This window comes from Impatiens glandulifera, chromosome 7 (assembly GCF_907164915.1).
Source record: "Impatiens glandulifera chromosome 7, dImpGla2.1, whole genome shotgun sequence".
Lineage (NCBI taxonomy): Eukaryota > Viridiplantae > Streptophyta > Magnoliopsida > Ericales > Balsaminaceae > Impatiens > Impatiens glandulifera.
Genome location: NC_061868.1, coordinates 23,585,559 through 23,609,955, shown reverse-complemented (window position 1 = coordinate 23,609,955; position 24,397 = coordinate 23,585,559). Strand labels below are relative to the sequence as shown.

General features: G+C 38.9%; 1 protein-coding gene across 1 annotated transcript; it reads right to left on the bottom strand.

Moving 5' to 3' along the window:
• Positions 1–4,740: 4,740 nt before the first annotated feature.
• LOC124909624 lies at positions 4,741–6,066 on the bottom strand. The gene is made up of 2 exons (XM_047450287.1): positions 5,140–6,066; positions 4,741–5,097 (listed from the first exon to the last, which is right to left on the bottom strand). The coding sequence occupies exons 1-2, from the start codon at positions 6,064–6,066 to the stop codon at positions 4,741–4,743; spliced, it is 1,284 nt and encodes a 427-aa protein (XP_047306243.1).
• Between the last annotated feature and the right edge of the window lie 18,331 nt (positions 6,067–24,397).

Here is a 24,397-nt window from a genome sequence, read left to right as displayed (position 1 = left end):
CTGGTTGCAGCCATGTTTAGGGAGGGAAGGAAGACAAATCCTTCTTTCTCAAAACTCATATTTGAGCTTCTACCCTTATTTACTTTTAGATTATTTTTATGGTTGATAATCCAATTTGAAAATTGAGTTATTTATTTTTACAGGTAAAAATAATGTTAATATTTGTCTAATTATGGAAGATGATTTGTGTCTAACTGTTGAATAAAATGAGAGTGTGTTTATTATGCCACAAGGATGTTGCATTTTTTTATTTGTAGATGACACCTTTAATCAAAAGGAATTCAACTTGCAATAAAAGTTAGACATGATAATTAAAGATATATGATAGTTAAGACGCTAGTTATAAGCTTAGACAAAATTTTAAGGGGTTTCAATCACAATTTACATACTATAATAAATAAATTAAAATTCGGTCATTGTTTGACCACGGTTTTCAAAATCTTGAATTCTTTTGAGAAAACTTATAAGTTTAATATTTAAGGGGTTATTATATAATGTTGAGTTGGTTATTTCTTCATTTCAAAATAAATATGGACATTTTCATTTATATTGGCTTGAATATGTTTACGAGACTCTTATTTGATCAAATATGAAAATATACTATAATGAATAAATAATGAACTTGTATTTTATTGGGTAAATGTAATGTAAATAAAAAACAACATTATTGTGTAGTCTTTAGAAATTTTTAATCCTATATTTTAATGTGTTTAAATTTTGAAGTGGAAGATGAATTGAAAATACAAATTATTTAAGTTGTTATTCAAACAAATACATATCTCCCTTATATGGAAGTTTCATTACTAACTACAAATAATAAAACTAACTAATAATTATTACAACTAATGAGTAGTTTTAGTTACTAACTAATTAACAGTTTCTTAAACAGTTAATTATTATTTTTACATCCTCCCCTCAAAGAGAAACTTAGTAGAAACAAAGTTTCACCTTGACAAAGCAAGTCGATGAAATATCAAGTTATGATCATGCAGCCATTGTCTTCAGAAAGCTTATTTTTTTTAACTATCCAATTTAGACATCCGAGCAAACCAATTCAGCAAACTTAATTTTTTTTAGCTATCCAACATAAACAGTCTATTTTTTCAGCTACCAGTTTTCAACCCTTTTGCTTTTGTTTTTTTTTCTTTTTAAAGAAGCCAATTTAGCATTTTTTTGGTATTAACGAATCATATCGACAAACCACATTTCTTTTCGGTGATTACAAGAAAATCATTCTCTACCGCTTGAAAAATATCAAAATCTCATTTGATCCGACAATACCTTCATTTCACCCGCACACATCTTTCTTTCGTCTTTCTCGTTCTCCGACGAATCTGTCTTATCTGGATGGATTAAACATAGAATGTTCTTTTCTTCTCCATTTTACTTTGAACCTCACAATAGCAGGCTTCCATGGTTCCAACATTTATAAAGTTGAAGGCTTTGGATGATTTTAGATCCATTATTGGATCACTTTGTCCCACAGTCGAAGGACAGTCTTTCCAAGTAACTCTTGTTATCATCATCAACAAACTTTGTAAAGTTTTTGCTGAATATGTTCCCTTAAAAATATAACAGATGGGACAATTTCTTCAGGCATCTGATGAGTATAAAGCTCTGCCTACGACTAAAGGTTCTCAGTATTTTCTTGGAGTTATCATACTGTATTGATGTACCTAAGACCAAAGATGATATTGTTTCTAACCTGGATGGAGATTCTCATGATGTAAAGTATACCTTTTTTTATAGTAAACTATAACCCTTTTGGATCAACATTCTTTGGAATTTCAAAAAAGATCAGGCTTATTTAGAGACAGGATCGTAAGGCTCAAAATCTTCACATCCGGTTCAAAAACCTCTCCCACAGCATCAACATCTACACTCCCGAGGAGCTTTTCTTTCCATTATTTTAAGATTTCATCATCCTTGTCCTTCTAGAGATGCTCTTTGATGATGTAATTATGCCCCAATTCAAGTCGATCCTCTTCTTTATTCTCGGTTGCATCGCCATCAACATTATGCTTACCGCGTGAGGACGAGGTTGATTTTGACGCAGTTGCATCAGAATTATTATCATCCAATCCCATATTTGAATCAAATCTTCTTCAAATGGCCAATAATGGTTTGATAAATGGCGGAGAGAGTTGGCTGTGATGATTTGGAGCACGATTTAGAGCACCTGAAACCGTTATCAAACGCAAGATTTGAGCAAGAAACGCGCTCTTCTTCCGCTACTATAAAAAATAAAACTTTAATTCATCCAGAATCTCTTCTTTATTAAGATAATTAGACAAGAATCAATGGAAATTCTATAACATAGAGGATCATTCATTTCTTCAAGAATGTCCAAAGATTCATGGGTCATCCTCTCTAATTCATCAATTTCTTTGTACTTCTGCTTCAGATATCATGAATCCAACTTTATCACCTCTTTATCATATTCTTCTTCAATAATAATAATAATAAAACAAAGTCCTCCAATAGTGAATGTTTCCGTCACTAGTGGAGGCAGCAGAAATTATTCAAGATTCTTAACCTTGGAGCTCTGAAACCATGTTAAAATCTTGAAAAAAAAGATGAATTAAAAAATATAATGTTATTCAAGTTGTTATTCAAACAATGACATATTTCCCTTATAGAAATTTCATTACTAACTAACTAAAATTAATAGAACAAACTAACCACTATTACAACTAATTTGTAGTTTTAATTACTAACTAATTAACAATTTATTAAGTAATTAATTATTATTTTCACATACTTGATTGTTTATTCATAACAAAGGAGAAATTAATGAGGTAATTAAATATTTTTTTATTACAATACATATGTGAAACATCAGTTTATTATTTAAGATCTAACTTTGCTATTTTTCTACTGTTGCCAAATTCAAATCAAACAAAGTTTCTCAAAATCTATAAATTCAACCGAAAACAGAAACAAATGAAAGTGTAAAAAAAATAAAAATATTGATATCAAACAATGTTAGGATCTAGGTCGTGGCTGGGGAACCGGGGTTGGCCGGTTAGCGCAGAAGTGGTTTGTTTCAGGTTGAAGCAGCACACACACGAGATAGGTATGACCGGATTTGAATAAGACAGGTTTGGAGATTGCTGGGTTGGTTTTGGAACTTAGTAATTTGGTTTAGGTGATGTTGAATCGGTTGGGGGCGGTATTAGTAGGTTAGTGCAGATCGGTTAGAAAATAAAGCAGGTAGAAAGTAAATAACAAGACAGGTTTTTATGGATGTTCGGAGATAAAACTTCTACGTCACCCCTTCCTCTCGAAACCGCGAAAATGATATTCACGAAGGAATACAAACACAATCCGATCGAGACTTATTTCCTGCTCGATAACACCCGTACAATTTTAACCGAAATTGTAGAATAAACTTCAAATAAGCGCTTAAGCTTTTTGGAGATAGAACACAATATTTTTACTTAGGCTGTAGAGAATTCAGAACTTGTAACCCGCATTTATTCCTCTTCAGCTCCTTCTTTTATAGGTGAAATGTGCCAACGGTCACATTTCATTTCCTTGAATCTGATTGGTTGAGCAGAGGTTCATTGATTCAGACCCGGCGGTCTAGTCTTCCAGTGTGTAGGTTAAACCGACTAGGTTTGTCTTTTACTTAATATGGCAACTGTCGGTTGGACAGTTGCATGTACTTGGAAGATTGTCTTTCTGATTTATCCTGAAGTGGAAAGATCTTGTAGGACGATCTTCTGTATCCTGCAGACTTTCCTCAGACTTGTATGAATATGGAAATGTTCAGTCTGTTCCTTCGGTATCATTCTCAACAGATACCCGAAGTGTCTTTTTATGCTGGTCGGTTATTTATGCTAACCGGATGACTTCCGGTTTTTTCATGGCTTCTGATTGACTGACTATTTAATTGATTCTGGCCTTCTGATTTGACCGATCTTGTCTTTCTTGTTCGGTCATGTTTTTGGTCGGTTTGATTGCTTGACCGGTTAAGTTTTTTAAACGGTTGAGTATTTTGACCAGTTGAGTTCTTTGCCTGTTCCCGCACAAGAGATTTGTTTTTGTTATGTTTTATTTAACCGATCTAATTTTATCTAACAATTTCTCCCTTTTTGATTATTTTATTTAAAATATTCAAAATCATGTAAGAATGCAAATGTAGGCCGGTTTTGTTTTTAAGAATTTGTTTGGCCGGATTTTTGGAGACTAACTTGGAAGAATTTTTTCGAAAAATTTTGGAAAATTTTGAGAAAAATTTTGAAAATTTTTATCTTTTATATTATCAATTTCTCCCTTTTTGATTATTTTATTTAAAATATCTAAAATCATGTAAGAATTGAAATGTAGGCCGGTTTCCAAAAATTACTTTATATATATATAAGAAATATGCTAAGGCAAAATGCTATAAAAACTGAAATAAACATAAGGAAAGATAGTGAATAAAGCCCCTATTTCTTCGATCTGGACGGTAGGAAATGATCCAACAGTTCATCGTCTAATTGTCCATTGTCCTCTTGAACCGGCCTAAAAGAGGATCCCCGACCGCCTGAGGTGCCGGTGTGAGGAGAGAACGGTTGACCGATCGTTCTGATTGGAACTGCATTTAAAACCCGCTGTCTTCTAAGTTGCCGCTGGACATCTTCTTCGAAATCATCCTCGGCTTGCAGAACCGGGTTGAGTGCAGGGTCAACAACTGTCTCGGTGACACTGTCCAATAGCCCCGTCATCTCCGCTTTTCTCGAAGCAGCTTTCCTTTTACGTGTGACCGGCTAGAAGGGGAAGCAATTGCCTTAGACTTCTTGTGAGCCTTTGCGAAATTGTTGGACGTTTCTTGTTGGCCCTTAGCCGGTTAGCATCTTTGGCTTGTTGAGCTGCCATGGATGCTGCTATGGCCGTTGCATTGACCGCTAAGTTTTGCATATGGCCGACTATGTTCGCATCAGCCGCTGCCGCTTCCTTCTGTGTCCGGGTCTGCTCGTTCAGCGCATCTTGGAGTTTCTTAGCCGCCAGAGCATTCACCTCCTCAATTGCTTTATCGGCAGCCAGCTTAGCCGTTGTTAACTCTGCCACCTGTTCGGTGACCGCCTTGAGATCGGCTTCAAGCTTGGCGTTCTTTTCTTCAAGGGTTGTATTCTTTTATTCCAGGTTGATTACCCTGTCAAGTGTTGAGCCGGCTTGGGCACTTGACTGAGCCAAGTCCTCATCGACCTTTGTCAGCCTTTGATCGGTCGTTTCTTGAGACCGTTCCATCTCGGCTACCTTTTGGCTGACCGAATTGAGATCGGTCACCAGCTTCGGAGTTATAGCCTCCAATGCTTTGGTTCGATCAAGATGACCGCCGTACAATTGATCTGTATTACCGTAATTTGTTTCAACAGACGTGATCCGCTCGACCGCCATCCTTAGATCATCTTTTGTCGTTTCGGCCATCTCGAAGGTTTTAGCCACTGTTTCTTTGATTTTCTTTTTCCATGGTCGAACCGCGTCGTTGACAAATTCTTCAATAAGGGCCTTGACCCTTTCTTCCGTTATGGCCGGTTCCGAGTCCCCGGCTTGAGCAGATGCTCGATGGTCGGTGAGAGGTGTCTCTATCCTGACTTCGGTCATGTTGATCGTCTGATCCGGTGGAGGGGAGGATAGCTCTTCATCGGTCGGATTCTGACCGCCAACATCCTTAGGAGGCAGTGAGTTCGTTGGATCTTGATGTTCGGGCACCGCCTTAAGCCGTGCCACCTCCTCGGTTAGTGCCCTTTCCTTGACCGCAAGCAATTCTAGCACCAGAAGTTGAAGTTGAGAATTCGGTGTTCCCGGAGTATGCTTTTCTTTTAGACGTTGAATGTGTGCGGTTAGCCTTTGTAACCGCGCACGCGGTTCGACCACCGTGTATCGTTCTAAGGCGGTGTTGACATCTTGAGCCTTTGTGAGGTTGATGACTTCCTCCTCTATCTCCATCAACTTTTCGAATTTTTCGCTAACCGTGACATCCGGTAGCATGTTTTTGAAGAAAATCTGATGCCGGTGCCGGATCCATTGATAGAACACCTCGGCTGCCACGCGAGCCTGCTGGTGTATCTCGTCCATGATTCTGCTGACGAGATCCTCGGCCTTTTTCCGGGTGTTATCATCAGCGTGGGCATCTACCTCCCCAAGTCCGTCCGAACCGATGTCAGCGTTATATGACTGACCGATTGATCCTCGACTATCGGTTCTTTCCCTTTACCGGACTAATCTCCTCCGGTATTTTGTGAAATGGTTCGGTCAGAACTGGATGCCGAATCTTCATCATTGGGGGTTTCGGACCTCAGATCAGCCGATCCGATTGGTTGTCTAACTTTCTTGCTTCCAGATTTTTCTTTGACCGGAGCCGCTCTCTTAGCGGTTGCCTTCTTCCTTCGGCCACCTGTAGAATCGTAGGTGATAGAAAAATTAAGTAAGTTAATTTTCTCAAAACCGGCCATACATTACAAGTTTTGAATATTTATTCTAAATAATCAAAAAGGGAGAAATTGATAGAAAAATTAAGTAAGTTAATTTTCTCAAAACCGGCCATACATTACAAGTTTTGAATATTTATTCTAAATAATCAAAAAGGGAGAAATTGATAGAAAAATTAAATAGATTAATTTTAAATCGGTTAGAAAATAATTGTTATAACTTATGAAAAATATATGTTAAACCGCTAAGTTATATCAAGTATATTAATTGGTTTAAATATAACAAGAAGTTGTTGTAGCGTAGTGGTAAACGCCTCTGTCTGTCACACAGGTGACCAGGGATCAAATCCCACTGGCTGCAAATAATATTTAAAGTTTTGCTGTTTCAGGGAAATTGAGCAAAATCCATTCGGTTGGAAATATATATATCGTTCCGGTTGTTTGACTTCGGTTTGAAGTAAAAGCAACCGCAACCGGTTTGTCCAAGAAGTTCAGTCAACCGGTTGGTCAACCGGAGTTCAGTCAAGGAGTCCGGAACCGGTCAGTAAAGTTCAGTCAAACCGGATTGGTCAACCGACACTTAATGCAACCGCCCAGTCATAAGTGCTCCAGTTGATTAAGTGCAACCGCCCAGTCATAAATGCTCCAGTTGATTAAGTGCAACCGCCCAGTCATAAATGCTCCGGTTGATTAAGTGCAACCGCCCAGTCATAAATGCTCCGGTTGATTAAGTGCAACCGCCCAGTCATAAATGCTCCGGTTGATTAAGTGCAACCGCCCAGTCATAAATGTTCCGGTTATTAAGTGAGCCGCTCCAATCATAAATATGTTCCGGTTATTAAATTAGCCACTCAGTCATAAATATGTTCCGGTTGGTTAAATGCTATCAAGCTCCGATTATTAAATACTTGTCCAAATCCAGAAACAATCTCCAGGCAGCAGGTAACTGTCAGGCATGCTTATCCAAATCCAGAAGCAATCTCCAGGCAGCAGGTAGCTGTCAGGCATGCTTGTCCAAATCCAGAAGCAATCTCCAGGCAGCAGGTAGCTGTCAGGCGGCCGGCTAAGAGCTGCCATGTGTCCAAAATGCAAACCGGCTAAGTGCATGTCTGCCATGTGTCCAACATGCAAACCGGCTAAAACGCATGTCTGCCATGTGTCCAAATTGATTTGTCCAAGAGGGAAGGCGTGCAAGCCTCTTGATCATTACCAGGAGAGAGAAAATATGACCGTTGTGTCCTCTCAGCTATAAAAGGAAGACGAGACGTCTTCATTTAAGGCAGTGATCAAGCGAAAAATATCAATCACATCTTTTTAAGAAAATCATTAAGTTAGAGAGATAAAGTTATATATTCCAAAAACCGGTTTGCCTAAAACCGGAAGCTTTTTTTATGTGTTGTTGTGTTGAGTTGTTGTATTACATCAAAGTGTGAGTTTGGTGTAACCGGCGAGTAGCGAAGTTGGGCTCGACCGGCAGTATTGTTGTAACTCTAAAGAGTTAGTGGAGATCCTTCTCATAACCTGAGAAGAAGGGATGACGTAGGAGGGTTTGCTCCGAACATCCATAAACAAATCCTTGTCTCGTGTTCTTTTCTTTGCTTTTATTTACTTTACCTAACCTCAAACTAATCATACGCCTTAAACCGGTCACTCATATCCTTAAACCGACTCCTCATAAACTTCATCCGAATCGTATTCGTTGCTTCAGATTGAAACGGACATTTCCGCACTTGAACTCGGTTCAAGAGTCTGTGACAATCTGTGTAGTGTTAAGAGCGGTTTTAGTCTCTAACCGGACTATCACCAAAAAGTGTTGTGTGTGTTGTAAGCGGCCACCCTTACCGAAACCGGAAAACAACCCGGTCCTCCAAGGGCGTCCCCGATCCTAACAAGTGGTATCAGAGCGAGGTTCTTAACACTCAAGCAACCGAATATCATCATGTCTTTCATCAACGAGCCCCCCATGTTCTGCATCGAAGAATATGTTGATTGGAAGATACGGATGGAAGTGCATTTGGCCTCACAAGACGACGACATGTGGTATGTTATTACCGATGGTCCGATAAAGATTGATAAGCCAAGATACAAATGGACGACGGAAGATAAGAAGATGAATAACTTGGATAATGTTGCTAAAAACATTTTGTTCAAGTCGTTGGACAAAAACATGTTTAGTAAAATCAAGTTTTGCTCCTCTACTAAAGAAATTTGGGAGAAGTTGATCCAATTGTGTGAGGGCAGCGACCAAATAAAGGAGAACCGGAAAGATCGTAAGGCTCTGATATCTTATGAAATCAATAGCAAATGGGCCGATAGCGATTCTGACGACTCATCATTCAGCGACGGTGATGATAAAGTTGATGCATGCTTCATGGCGGAGAAAGAATCTGAGGTATTTGATTTCTCTTCTGAAGAATTTACTAAAGAAGACTTAGTTATTGCACTCAACGACATGGTCGATGAGTTCAAAAAATTGGCTGTTTTAATACCGACCCAAACAAAATATGAAACCGGAAAGTCAAGTGGTACCGCTGGTGAGCCAAGCGGAACCGAGACTTACGAACCGGTTGGACTATCCTTAGAGAATGAGAAGCTCAAGGAGACAGTCCAATCGTTAACCGAAGAAAATGAGAGAATTAAATATGTCACGGCTTCTTGGAAGAGATCTAGTGAAGCGGTAAGCCAGATGTCTAATTATCAAAGACATCCCAAATGTAAATTTGGTATTGGTTATAACAAATCCGCCACTCACAAGCATTCCAACGTGATGAAACTCACAAAAGACAATCTTCCTTTCATAAGATTTGTCAAGAGTTCATCAATCGAAAATGAGGAAGAATGTGATCTAAAACCGAAAAAAGAAATAAAATATGTAAGTCCAACTGACTCGGAAAAATGGCTTCATCCTGAGAGAAGGAAAACCAATCGGCTAGTAGGTAAACAAACCGATACACACCCACAAAATAAGGCACTCTTAGGACAACAGAAAGATGTAAAGTCAAGTACCGGAAAAGTAATTAGAACCATAACCGGGAAAGTTATCCGACTTATTAAAGTCTGGATTCCTAAGGGATTAATAAGCCACGGACCCAAAGAAAAATAGGGACCAGATTCTTTATTGTCTATGAATGCAGGTAAATCAAGACAGAAGCTTGGAAGAGATAGCATGGCATCCGGACAGCCGGCTGCTGACGAACACATCATTTGAAGGGAACAAGCATGAAGTGGCTAACATCCTCACAAAGCCACTTCTCGAGTCTAAGTTTTCTTCCCTTAGAAATATTTTAGAATTGTTAGATTACAGAATTTGAAGAAAATTTGTTTAAAAAAAAAAAATTCTTAAACGAAACCGTTTTTCCAAAAAACCGGCCAAATAAGTGTAAGCTCTTTAAAACCGGCCAAACAAGTGTAAGTTCTTCAAAAACCGGCCAAACAAATATAAGATTTTTAAAAACCGGCCACACATTACAAGTTTTGAATATTTATTCTAAATAATCAAAAAGGGAGAAATTGATAGAAAAATTAAGTAAGTTAATTTTCTCAAAACCGGCCACACATTACAAGTTTTGAATATTTATTCTAAATAATCAAAAAGGGAGAAATTGATAGAAAAATTAAGTAAGTTAATTTTCTCAAAACCGGCCATACATTACAAGTTTTGAATACTTATTCTAAATAATCAAAAAAGGAGAAATTGATAGAAAAATTAAGTAAGTTAATTTTCTCAAAACCGGCCATACATTACAAGTTTTGAATATTTATTCTAAATAATTAAAAAGGGAGAAATTGATAGAAAAATTAAGTAGATTAATTTTAAATCGGTTAGAAAATAATTGTTATAACTTATGAAAAATATATGTTAAACCGCTAAGTTATATCAAGTATATTAATTGGTTTAAATATAACAAGAAGTTGTTGTAGCGTAGTGGTAAACGCCTCTGTCTGTCACACAGGTGACTAGGGATCAAATCCCACTGGCTGCAAATATTATTTAAAGTTTTGCTGTTTCAGGGAAATTGAGCAAAATCCATTCCCGCAACCGGTTTGTCCAAGAAGTTCAGTCAACCGGTTGGTCAATCGGAGTTCAGTCAAGGAGTCCGGAACCGGTCAGTAAAGTTCAGTCAAACCGGATTGGTCAACCGACACTTAATGCAACTGCCCAGTCATAAATGCTCCAGTTGATTAAGTGCAACCGCCCAGTCATAAATGCTCCGATTGATTAAGTGCAACCGCCCAGTCATAAATGCTCCGGTTGATTAAGTGCAACCGCCCAGTCATAAATGCTCCGGTTGATTAAGTGCAACCGCCCAGTCATAAATGTTCCGGTTATTAAGTGAGCCGCTCCAATCATAAATATGTTCCGGTTATTAAATGAGCCACTTAGTCATAAATATGTTCCGATTGGTTAAATGCTATCAAGCTCCGGTTATTAAATACTTGTCCAAATCCAGAAACAATCTCCAGGCAGCAGGTAACTGTCAGGCATGCTTATCCAAATCCAGAAGCAATCGCATGCTTATCCAAATCCAGAAGCAATCTCCAGGCAGCAGGTAGCTGTCAGGCATGCTTGTCCAAATCCAGAAGCAATCTCCAGGCAGCAGGTAGCTGTCAGGCGGCCGACTAAGAGCTGCCATGTGTCCAAAATGCAAACCGGCTAAGTGCATGTCTGCCATGTGTCCAACATGCAAACCGGCTAAAGCGCATGTCTGCCATGTGTCCAAATTGATTTGTCCAAGAGGGAAGGCGTGCAAGCCTCTTGATCATTACCAGGAGAGAGAAAATATGACCGTTGTGTCCTCTCAGCTATAAAAGGAAGACGAGACGTCTTCATTTAAGGCAGTGATCAAGCGAAAAATATCAATCACATCTTTTTAAGAAAATCATTAAGTTAGAGAGATAAAGTTATATATTCCAAAAACCGGTTTGCCTAAAACCGGAAGCTTTTTTTTGTGTGTTGTTTTGTTGAGTTGTTGTATTACATCAAAGTGTGAGTTTGGTGTAACCGGCGAGTAGCGAAGTTGGGCTCGACCGGCAGTATTGTTGTAACTCTAAAGAGTTAGTGGAGATCCTTCTCATAACCTGAGAAGAAGGGGTGACGTAGGAGGGTTTGCTCCGAACATCCATAAACAAATCCTTGTCTCGTGTTCTTTCCTTTGCTTTTATTTACTTTACCTAACCTCAAACTAATCATACGCCTTAAACCGGTCACTCATATCCTTAAACCGACTCCTCATAAACTTCATCCGAATCGTATTCGTTGCTTCAGATTGAAACGGACATTTCCGCACTTGAACTCGGTTCAAGAGTCTGTGACAATCTGTGTAGTGTTAAGAGCGGTTTTAGTCTCTAACCGGACTATCACCAAAAAGTGTTGTGTGTGTTGTAAGCGGCCACCCTTACCGAAACCGGAAAACAACCCGGTCCTCGAAGGGCGTCCCCGATCCTAACAGTAGGCCTTCCTTTTGTTTTTCTCCTTGAATTGCTGAGATTTTATAATTTTGTTGGATGAGAGGAGGACACCAGGGCCGGTGTTGATGTTGAAGTGGCGCATGATTTTCCCAAGTGGGATGGCGTATCCCCATGACCGAGTGGAAGCCGGATCCACCATTTCAAATAGGTTGTTGAAAATAACCGTAGCCCAATTTATTTTGATGCCGTTGACTAAACCGGCAAGCATCTCAATCTTCGCCCGGGTGAGACTGTTATAGTTTCCCCCTCTTGCTTGGACCGATTTTGTGAAAATATCACATAACGGTCTGTACTCCGGTCGAAGGGATGTTTTCTTTCCGGAGATCTCAATAGGTACCGCGGTTTCCGAGAGAACCTGGGAAGCTGCCTCGAAAGTCTCTTCATCTAAGGCCGCCGAGAAGTTGCTCCCTTCTGATGGTAGACGTAGTATATCAGTAACCGACTCCTCTGTCAGTTCGAGCTGTTAACCGCCGATGTTTGCAATTATTGATCTTCCGGTGATAGATGCGGTTCGGAAAAATTCGTTAATCGCTTGCTGGTATAGAATAAACGGACCGCCTAGAAAATATTCGAGGCCGGACTCGGAGATCCGGGATAAGACCTGCTTTGCCGGAGCCGAACCGTTTGCCCGGATTTCCTCAAAGTCGACTTGGATGATATGTTTGAATAGTACATAATCGCGACCCATTTTGGCTAATTGAACCGAAAGAGCAAGAGAATAAGGAATTTGAGAATTTGAGAGCTAGAGAGAGAAAGTCGATTCGCATGAGAATGAAATAAAATGACTAAGGACCCTATTTATAGTTGCGGTTTGGAATTCCAACCGTCGCGAACCGTCCCATCATTATTTAGGCGGGAATTTTCCCTCCAAAAGCAGTGAGCGGGAAACCATTGACGGGAAACCGAAGGCGGGAAAACTATAGGCGGGAAAGGATCGGCGGGAAGCAATGGGCGGGAAATCATGGGTGGGAAATTTCCCTCCGAAGACTTTGAGCGGTCTTTTGATTTCAGTTATGTAACCGGTGATTAGTCGGTTCTTCAACGAAATAGTTTATTGACAACGAAATAGTTTATTAGCCGCGATAATGCGGTTTTTTTATTTTGACCGGATTTTTCAACGAAATAGTTTATTGACATTAACCGGTTAAATAGATGGATATTTTTTGATTTTTGCAATTATTGACCCGGTTATCAAGCTAAACAAAATAAGATCAGATAGTCATTGGAAAATAGAGATACATGATAAAAACTGATTCATTGATCGGTTTAGAATACATAAGAAATGAAATTACAACCTATGTAATGACTATTTTGGAGAGCTTGTCCTCCACCCCATCCTTATCGAGAACATTCGAAGGGGATGCCGGTGTACCCGGTCCATATTCTGGACGGTATTTGAGAAAGAGCCGGCTGAGGTGTGGAGCGTAACCGAGACCTTTTTTTGTCTCGACCATTTTCTTCAGGTTTTAGAAGATGATCGATGACCAGTTTATGGCTGTATTGCTGACAATGTAGGTCATCATGTCAAACACTCTCTTAGAGTAGTGTTGGTTCGGAGATTGGCAAATGATGGAACGGTTGACAATCTCGTAGAGGAGTTGGATGTGGTGGGCAAGGCGGGTTTTTAGCCCGTAGTTCTCCACCGGTACCTCGGTTCCGGAGAACAGTACCGAATAGTCGGTTGCGGCGCTTCCCACCCAGGTTGGGAAGTCAGAAAACTCTTCTGTGGGCAGGTTGAACAGTTTAGCGAATTCGCTTTCGTCGAGAAAGACAGAGAGACTTCTCACCTCTAAAACAATGAAATCCCCTCTTATAGAGGCATTGTTGAAAAACTGGGTTACTTCTGGAATGAGTATGAGTCTGGATTCTTCGAGAAAATCTCGAAGACCGGTGTCGATTAGGGACTCAAACATGAGCTCCTTTGGTTCCAGGTCCCAATGTTTCATGCAAGAGTCGAAATCGATGCTCAAGAAGTTCCTTAGAGTTCAGCTCGACATGATTGCAAATTTTGCCAAGAGAGAGAAAGTTGAAGAATTTTTGTTTTGAGATGTGTTAAGTTGATAAGGATGGGGTTCCTTATGTAGATCCGAAATTGGAGGGGAAATATTAGCATTTAATGTTGAAATTCAGTTTTGTCTTATTAATGAAGGGAATATTTATGTTTCCAAAACTCCTTGGGAAGGAGATACTTTTGACCAGTTGCGGAGCTCGAGGTAAGGAATCTAGTTGAAAAGTAACTGATCTTGTTAGATAGTAATTACTCATGTAGTTGGAAGTTGAAAGTTACTATCATTAATGAGAAAGGGTACAAGAGACCGGAGATAAGTAATTAAAACCAAAAATATCATAAATTAAATAGAAATGATCATGATGGGGTTGGACATTGATACAACCGGGGCGTACAGCAAAATGACCGGTTGTAGGAAGGAGTGATTTAGTTGCTGAATGAGTTGAGATGGCGGTTCCTCCTCTTCCAGGCCTTCTCAAACCACTCATAGAATGAGTCGGTGACCTCTTTTGTGATGACCTGGGCTTGGTTCAACCCTTCTCCTGGACAGAGAGAAACCCCAAGTTCCAAAAGTAGGCAGCTTATCTGGGGGATGAGGCCGGTATAACGAATGTCGATCATCCAGATTAGGACATCAAACAACACCCTTGACCAGTTAACTGGCGTACCCGTGGTTATGGCAGACATCATGTTAAAAACCGCAGCACAGTAAGTGTTTGTGACATCCCTACCCAGGATGCTTTGACCGATGACATCGTTGAGAAGCTGATACTCAGCTCTCAGCGATGACCTGGCACCGTGGTCATTGACCGAGCGGTCGGACCGAGCAAAGATTAAGGTGATTTCGGCCTTTAGTTCAACCGGAACGTTTAGGTCGGTAAGCCCCTGCTTCGGAAGATCAAAGCATCTTGCGAAGTCATTTTCCGTGAAATCAAACACAGTTCCTCCCACTTTGGACTAAATGTGGGTGTCAAAGTGAGGAGTGCCTCGAAAAACCTTGGCATTGTAAAAGAATTCCAGGACTGATTCCGGAAAGATGACATGTTTGTCATCCAGAAAATGTTTGAGACCGGTGTCTTCAAGTGACTTAATCATCTTGAAGACTTCATAATGCTCAGTGCCTTGAGCAGAATCGAAATTCACTTGAAGGATGTTTGGAAATTGAGACATTTTGTCTTAGTAAGAGGATGAGTTGTAACTTGTGATTGTTTTGTTTAAGGTTTGCCTAACTTATATATTAGTGGAGGGATGATAGTATTATCCATTGTGTCGCAGGTAATGATGTCTATTAACCATAGGATAATGTGTTTTGCATAAAAACAAGCATGTCTGCAACCTAGGATGTGGGTCATAGGCCTGGACAGTAAAAGATATCGTATCTTCACGTCTTTTGAGGTATGACCATTTTACTTTGAAAAGGTAATTTTTTCAGAACACATAAGATTAAACACAGATAATTATTCCACTTTTGTTTGGAGGCCAAATTATCCGAAGTAACTATTTCCAAACCGGTCGGTTATCAGTCATTCGTCCCGATGCGGTTATTTGGTGCATGCACTAAGTAACCGGTCGGTTTACTCTAACTGATAGAAAAAGCGGTTCTTACATAGATAACTTGGGAAATTTGGAATCCGACAATTTAGGAGGAACTACCGGTTTTGTCTGTCCGAACCGATTTTCCTTTTAAGCATCTTTAGGAATAAGTTGATTAATATCAGTCAAACCGAGTGTGAGTTTGAATTGAGAAAACTTAGCTTCCTGTAGAGGCTTTGTGAAGATATCGGCTACTTGTTGCTCTGTTGATACGTATTCCAGCCGGATATGCTTCACCATGACATATTCCCGAATGAAGTGGTGCCTTATGTCAATGTGCTTGGTTCTATAATGTAGAATCGGATTGTAGGTGATTGCTATGGCACTTGTGTTATCCTAGAAAATTGGAGACTCTTCGGCTGTGATACAGAAATCTTTCAATTGTTGTTGGATCCAAAGAAGTTGTGAACAACAACTTCCGGCTGCCAGGTATTCAGCTTCTGCGGTTGACGTGGCAACAAATGTCTGTTTTTTGTTGTACCTTGAAATAAGCCGATCACCTAGGAATTGGTATGTTCCGCTGGTGATTTTTCTATCAACCTTGCAACCTGCATAATCTGCATCTGAGTAACTTGTGAGGTTAAAGGATGAATCATTTGGATATCACAGACCGACTTCAGGAGTTCCCTTTTGGTATTTCAAGATTCGCTTTGGGGCTGTGTAGTGAGACTGTTTAGGATTGGCCTGGAATCTTCCACACACACCGGCCGCAAATAGTATATCAGGTCTACTTGCTGTCAGGTATAGAAGAGAACCGATGATTCCTCGGTAAGCTGTCAGGTCTACTGCTTGACCGTCATCATCCTTGTCCAGTTTGACCGATGAGCTCATTGGAGTAGCGGCTGAGGATCACGTGTCCATCCCAAATTTATTTAAAAGTTTCTTAGTATACTTGGGTTGGCTTATGAAAGTTCCTTCTTCGAGTTGCTTAACCTGAAGACCTAGGAAGAAACTTAATTCTCCCATCATACTCATTTCAAATTTGTTAGTCATCAGGGTTGAGAATTTATCACATAGCTTAGGATCGGTTGAACCGAAGATGATATCATCTACATATATTTGAACAAGTAGGATATGTTCCTTTTTCTCAAACTTAAATAATGTTTTGTCCAACGAACCGATGGTGAAATCATGTTTTAACAAGAATGTGGTTAGTGTATCATACCAAGCCCTAGGAGCTTGCTTTAGACCGTATAAAGCTTTGTTTAACCGGTATACAAGGTTGGGCAGTTTAACATTTTTGAAACCTGGTGGGTGTTCAACATATACTTCTTCAGGTAGATCACCATTCAAAAATGCACTTTTAACATCCATTTAAAAAACTTTAAAATTTTTGAATGCAGCAAAAGCTAGAAAAATCCTAATAGCTTTAATCCTAGCTACAGGGGCAAATGATTCTTCAAAATCAATGCCTTCTTCTTGTTTGTATCCTTGTGCCAATAATCTGAATTTGTTCCTCGTGACCAAACCGTCTTCATTGAGCTTATTTCTAAATACCCATCTTGTGCCTATGACCGGTTGATCTTTCGGTCTAGGGACTAGGTACCAGACTTTGTTACTCTCAAACTGGTTTAACTCTTCTTGCATTCCCAAGATCCAATCCGGATCTAACAATGCTTCATCCACTCTTTTCGGCTCAATCGGGGATATAAAAGCGGAATTAAAGTATTCCTCAAGGATATGTCGCCTAGTTCGGACGGGTTCTGAAGGGTCACTTATAATTAGCTCAAGAGGGTGATTTGTATTTCTTTTGAGATTAGGTTCAGGAGCGTTTACCAAATAACCGTTTACTTGATCAAGGCTAGACATGTCGGTAGGCTGAACAGAAGTGTCAGACCGACCGATTTCCTCGGTTTGGACCGAAGTGTCAGTTTCCTGCCGTGGGGCAGCTTGATCTGGCTGGGTTTCATCATTACCCATTTGGTCATGGACAAACCGCCTAAAAACCGGAATCTCATCTTCACTATCAGAATGGATATTGTTATTTTCCAATCTGTTGTGTAGATCAAAGCATGATGAAGTGTTGCTTTCAACCGATTCATCGAAAGCAACATGAAGTGATTCCTCCACGGTTAAAGTTCTAGTGTTATATACTCTATATGCTTTACTAACTGCTGAGTAACCTAGCATGATCCCAACATCAGATTTTGCATCGAAAGTAGATAGATAGGTTTTGCCATTTATGTGAATGTAGAATTTACAACCGAAAATCTTAAGGTACCTAAGGTTAGGAACCCTATCAAAGTATACCTCATAAGGTGTTTTGTTGTGAAACTTGTTGATCAGAGACCGGTTTTGTGTATGACATGCGGTGTTGATAACTTCAGCCCAGAATTTCCGGGCAATACCCGAATCGGATATCATGGACCGTGCGGCTTCCTTGAGAGTTCGGTTTCTTCTCTCGGCCAGGCCGTTCTGTTGAGGAGTCCTAGCACTAGACAACTCGTGTCTAATACCGGATTCATCAAGAAATGCATCTAGAGTACTATTTGTAAATTCTGTTACTCTATCACTTCTAATGCTATTAATGCGTGTTGATTTTTCATTTTGCAAACGTTGAAGCAGTGTAATCAATTTTGATGCGGTTTCACGTTTGGATGGTAAGAATATTACCCATGTATACCTAGAATAATCATCAACAACTACCATAGTGTAAAACATACCTCCTAGGCTGACGACCCTAATCGGTCCAAATAAATCCATGTGAAGAAGATCTAAGCATCGGTTAGATTGAATGTGTCCTTTACTCTTAAAGGTTGACTTAGTTTGTTTAGCCATTTGACATGCTGAACAGACCTTATCCTTATTAAACACTATGTCAGGAAATCCTTTGACTAACTTTTTACCGCGGATATAGTTTAAGGTTTTCATGTTTAAGTGGTTTAGTCTTTTATGCCACAACCAGGTTTGATCGGTTTTAGCTATCATGCATATAGGATATTCTACTTTATTTTTCCAATCTACCTTGTAGATGTTTCCTAACCTATTTCCGGTTAGCAGTGTGATACCTTGAGAGTTTTTAACTAAGCATGCATGTTTAAGAAATTCTACAGTGTATCCAGCATCACACATTTGACTAATGCTTAGTAGGTTAAAGCGTAGGTTTTCGAATAGAAGTACATTATCAATTGTCAAGTTACCATGGACAATCTTACCCTTGTCCACAGTTCTACCTTTTGAGTTGTAACCGAAAGTGATTAATGCACCGGTTTCTATTCTGATGTCGGTTAGAAGATTGTTGTTCCCGGTCATATGCCTGGAGCAACCGCTATCCAAGTACCATTCAGAGTTTCCTAGCCGTTTCTTCATATCCTGTAAAATATACATATTTATAACTATTTGGTACCCACATTTACTTGGGTCCACAAGCGATTAGTCCCTTAGGTATCCAGACTTTGAAAAACCGGACAGCTTTCCTAGTTAATGTCTTAACTAATTTTCTTGCACTCGGTTTTTAGTCTTTTTGCTTTCATAAGAAGGCCTTATGTGGGGATGATCTTTGGTTTATCCTATGTGGTTGTGAGTTAGCTTGCCTATTTTTGAACCGGTTGACTTTTTTTTTCTCAGGGTGAACCATTTTTCAGAATCAGTTGGACCTACATAGGTTAGTTTGTCTTTCGTATAATAGGAACTTAATTCCTCTTCAACGGTTAAGGAACTTCTGACAAAACTTACAAAAGGAAGATTATCCTTTGTGAGCCTCATTTTGTCAAAGTGTTTTTGGTTTTTGGATCTATTGTTTTTGTATCCTAGACCAAACATGCAAGTAGGGTGTCTTTTATAACTACACATTTTGCTTACCATTTCACTAGATCTTTTCCATGCAGCCATTCGATACTATATTCGGGCATTTTCCTCTTCGGTCAACTCTTGAACTGACTCCTTGAGCTGTTCGGTCTCAGATGGTAGTTCAATTGCTGCCTCAGTTTCTAGGATGTTTTCATGTTCTATGGTCTTTGGTTCGGTCAAGGTAGGTACTATGGGGTCGGTTCTAAGGTTGAATTGATTAGGTAATAGCGTTAATAGGTTCTTATACTCTGCTACCATATATAACTTATCTTTAGTAAATTCTTCACAAGGAGAGTCAAATACTTGTTCCTCGTTTGTCATGAGACATGTGAGTTCATCATCACTGTCACTGTGAGCCCATAAGCTTCCTCCGTCATCGGCTATCAGTGCTTTCTGAACCTCACTTCCTTCACCGGTTTGTTGATAGTTATTTCTGTTATTCTGATTGTCCGGTTTCCGGTCATCCCTCCTTGGTTTTCTGTATTCCCACTTGAAATTTCCCAAACAGTTGTAGTTATAACATCTTACATTAGATTTATCGCCATAGTTATAGTTATTGCTTGTCGGTTGGCTTCTTTTCATGAATCTCCCAAATTTTTGTGCAAGCATTGCCATGGCATCCTCGGTGAACTATTCAGCGGTTCTGATCGGTGTGGGAGCAACCGGTTTTGTGGATGTGATCAATGCTCTAGTTGAGGTTGAGGCTGAGACTTCTTCTTCAGTCCTAAATCTCATTTCAAACTCATATGCCTTAAGATCTTCGAATACATCGTGTAGCTTCATCTTGCTTAGGCAATTTGATTCCCTCATCACCATTGTCTTTATATCCCATGGACTTGGAAGAGATCTTAACGCTTTCATGATGACTTCCTTGTTGTCATACCTCTTGCCAAGAGTTGCTAGCTCGTCTATCACACCTGTGAACCGGTCACTGTATTCCCTCATTGTTTCTCCCGGTCTCATCTTGATGTTTTCAAACTTCTCAGTAGCCACCATTATCTTATTTTCCTTGGTTCTTTCATTTCCCTCATGAATCTGAATCACCGCTTCCCATATTTCCTTTGCTGTTTTGCAATCTCTGACCTTGCAATACGTGTTTTTGTCCAAACCATTGGAGATGCGATTTCTGGCATGGTTATCTAGATTGTTTCTTCTCCTATCTTCAGTTGTCCAGTCCTTTCTGTCTTTATCAATTATTATCGGTCCTTCGGCTATGATGAACTGCATCTCGTCATCCATGGTGATTAAATGCAGGTGCATGCGTGCCTTCCAGTTGGCAAAATCGTCACCTTCTAGCATTGGAGGCCTATCGAACGACATGCTTGCTTGAGTATTGAAACTAACTACTCTGATACCAATTGTTAGGATCTATGTCGCGGCTGGGGAACCGGGGTTGGCCGGTTAGCGTCTTTCACTCAAAGGGTGGTGATTAATCCGGTTAAAGATTAATATCGAGGTTTCAATACTACACAAAATGTCACAAACCCTTGAACCGAGTTCAAGCGCGGAAGTGGTTTATTTCAGGTTGAAGCAGCACACACACGAGATAGGCAGGACCGGATTTGAATAAGACAGGTTTGGAGATTGCTGGGTCGGTTTTGGAACTTATTAATTTGGTTTAGGTGATGTTGAATCGGTTGGGGCGGTATTAGTAGGTTAGTGCAGATCAGTTAGAAAATAAAGCAGGCAGAAAGTAAATAACAAGACAGGTTTTTATGGATGTTCGGAGATAAAACTCCTACGTCACCCCTTCCTCTCGAAACCGCGAGAAAGATATTCACTAAGGAATACAAACACAATCCGATCGAGACTTATTTCCTGCTCGATAACACCCGTGCAATTTTAACCGAAATTGTAGAATACCCTTCAAATAAGCGTTTAAGCTTTTTGGAGATAGAACACAATATTTTTACTTAGGCTGTAGAGAATTCAAAACTTGTAACCCGCATTTATTCCTCTTCAGCTCCTTCTTTTATAGGTGAAATATGCCAACGGTCACATTTCATTTCCTTAAATCTAATTGGTTGAGCAGATGTTCATTGATTCAGACTTGGCGGTCGAGTCTTCTAGTGTGTAGGTCAAACCGGCTAGGTTTGTCTTTTACTTAATATGGCAACTGTCGGTTGGACAGTTGCCTGTACCTGGAAGATTGCCTTTCTTTTTTATCCTGAAGTGGAAAGATCTTGTAGGACGATCTTCTGCATCCTGCAGACTTTCCTCATACTTGTATGAATATGGCAATGTTCAGTCTGTTCCTTCGGTATCATTCTCAACAGATACCCGAAGTGTCTTTTTATGCTATTCGGTTATTTATGTTAACCGGATGACTTCCAGTTTTTTCATGTCTTCTGATTGACCGATTGTTTAATTGATTCTGGCCTTCTAATTTGACCGATCTTGTCTTTCTTGTTCGGTCATGTTTTTGGTCGGTTTGATTGCTTGACCGGTTAAGTTTCTTAACCAGTTGAGTAATTTGACCGGTTGAGTTCTTTGTCTGTTCCTGCACAAGAAATTTGTTTTTGTTAAGTTTTATTTAACCGATCTAATTTTATCTAACAAACAAAGTTTCTCAAAATATATTCAACCGAAAATAGAAACAAATGAAAGTGTAAAAAAATATCGATCATAAGAAGCTAATTGATAAGGAGCACAATATTAGCTTTTTATTTTACACGTCTCATTGAGCGAGCATCAGGCGACCGAGGAATTCTTAGTCTCGCGACTGAGACCCGTTCATTCGCCCACGAGGCATTCCGACCTGACCTGACCTGGGAGCCAATTTGATGCGTTAAAGGCTATATATGTTCTTTTATCCTTTTGTTTTATTTTTGTTTTTATTTCGATATTTGATTTTTTTTAAATCTAAAAAAATTTGAAAAAAATGATAAAAAAAATTAATTTTCATTGTTATGAAAATTTTCTTCCATTTTTACATTTTTATCATTCACTTAAGACAATTTATTTTCTTTGTTTTCTTTTTAACTTATACTTGTTGTCCTTACATTTAAGATATAACATACGCTAGACTTCTTTTAGACATGATAGAATATTGATAAAATAATTTAAAGTATAAAAATATTCAAAAATAAATTACCAAAATATATGAAATAAATGTTCGATATCTTGTCTTGAAATAACATAAATATATATATATATATATATATATATATATAATGTTATAAAGAAAAGAAGTAAATATAATATATATGAAGAATGATATCACCGAATAAGTGGTTGATTTGAGACAAGTGTTTAACACATTTTTCTTAAAACAGTTTTATCGTCTCCTCTTATGTTGGAGTTTATCGCAAATGGGTGTCTTCTAGGGTACAACAAGTCTAGTAGTGATTCAACACTAAAATAACTACACGGAAAACTTGACAAAGTACCTGTATCGATCATCGGATATCAATGGAAATACGACGAGTAAAGAACTCGAAAAACACTCACAAAAGAAGGAGAGGGCTTTTGAAATTATAGAGGAAAGAACTCTTAAAATTTATACTTGTTATCCTTAGATTTAAGATACAACATACGCTAGACTTCTTTTAGACATGATAGAATATTGATAAAATAATTTAAAGTATAAAAATATTCAAAAATAAATGACCAAAATATATGAAATAAATGTTCGATATCATGTCTTGAAATAACATATATATATATATATATATAATGTTATAAATAAAATAATTAAATACAATATATATGAAGAACGATATCACCGAATAAGTGGTTGATTTGAGGCTTATACTTAACACATTTTTCTTAAAACAGTTCTATCATCTCCTCTTGTGCTGGAGCTTATCGTAAATGGGTGTCTCCTAAGGTACAACAAGTCTAATAGTGAATCAACACTGGAATCACTATGCGGCGAACTTGACAAAGTACCTATATCGATGACCGAATTTCAATGGAAATACGACGACTAAAGAACTCGAAAAATACTCATAAAATAAGGAGAGGGCTTTTGAAATTCTAGAGGAAAGAACTCTTAGAATTCTAGAGAAAGAAATTATAAAATGATATGATTGGAACATAAGATGGTGTGTGATAGAATGCCTATTTATATTTGTAAGAAAATAATTGTCAGAACTTATGAAAAGTTAAATGAATAGATAAAACTATGTTCAAATATATATGTTAAACCGCTAAGTTATATAAACTATATTAATTGGTTTAAATATAATAATAAGGTGTTGTAGCGTAGTGGTAAACACTTATGCCTGTCACACAGGTGACTAGATATTGAATCTCACCGGCTGCAAATAATATTTAAAATACCGAATTTTCTATGTAGGCATGATCGGCTCGGCAATCTATACCTGTTAGGTAGTTCGACTTCGGTTCAAAGTTGTTAGGATCGAGATCGCCTGTGGAGGACCGGGGTCCGGCTGTACGGGAGAACGCTTAATAACACAACACACACTATTAATTGTCCAGTTATAGATTAGAACCGCTTCTTAACACTATACAAGTTATCACAAACCTCTTGAACCGGGTTCAAGAGCGTAAGTGGCTTGTTTGAGCTTGAAGCAACACACGTAGTTTGTTTTGGAAGGTATTTAGAAGGAGTCAGTTAAGATGGAGAAGGGAACCGATTCGGTTAGCGAAAGTGAGCCAGAGAGTAAATGTAATGAACATGAGACAAGATTTTAGGGATGTTCGTAGTTTAATCTCCTACGTCACCCCTTCTGCTCAAACAATGAGAAGGATGTTCACTAACCAGAATATTACAACACTCACATAATGCTGATCGAGTCTTATTTACTGCTCGTCGGTTACACCACTTACAATGATGTAATACAATACTTTTTACTCAATGGTAAAATACACACACAATACAAGAACACTTTCGGGAATTTCAATCTCTATTCAAGGTCGCGCGTAAGATTTCTTTTTACTGTTGCTTGTCTCTCCTTTTTCTCTCTCCAGGAGATTGGCCGCTGGAAGTCGTGCCGGTTCAGAGGATTGCCTGCATGCTTTGTCATTTTGGACACTTGGCAACCATGCATTTAGGCCGACTTGCATTTTGGACACATGGCATACATGCACTAGGTCGGCCGCCTGAATCAGATGTTGCTTATAGATTTAGATAAACAATTCATCATTGTTTTCG

Bases quoted from the DNA above. Each gene is read 5' to 3' on its own strand.
- LOC124909624 (XM_047450287.1), bottom strand. From the start codon at position 6,066: ATGGACGAGATACACCAGCAGGCTCGCGTGGCAGCCGAGGTGTTCTAT. The intron at 5,098-5,139 runs GTAATCAACCTG...CTTGAAGAAAAG, and splicing joins CCGGCTCAACACTTGACAGG to AACGCCAAGCTTGAAGCCGA.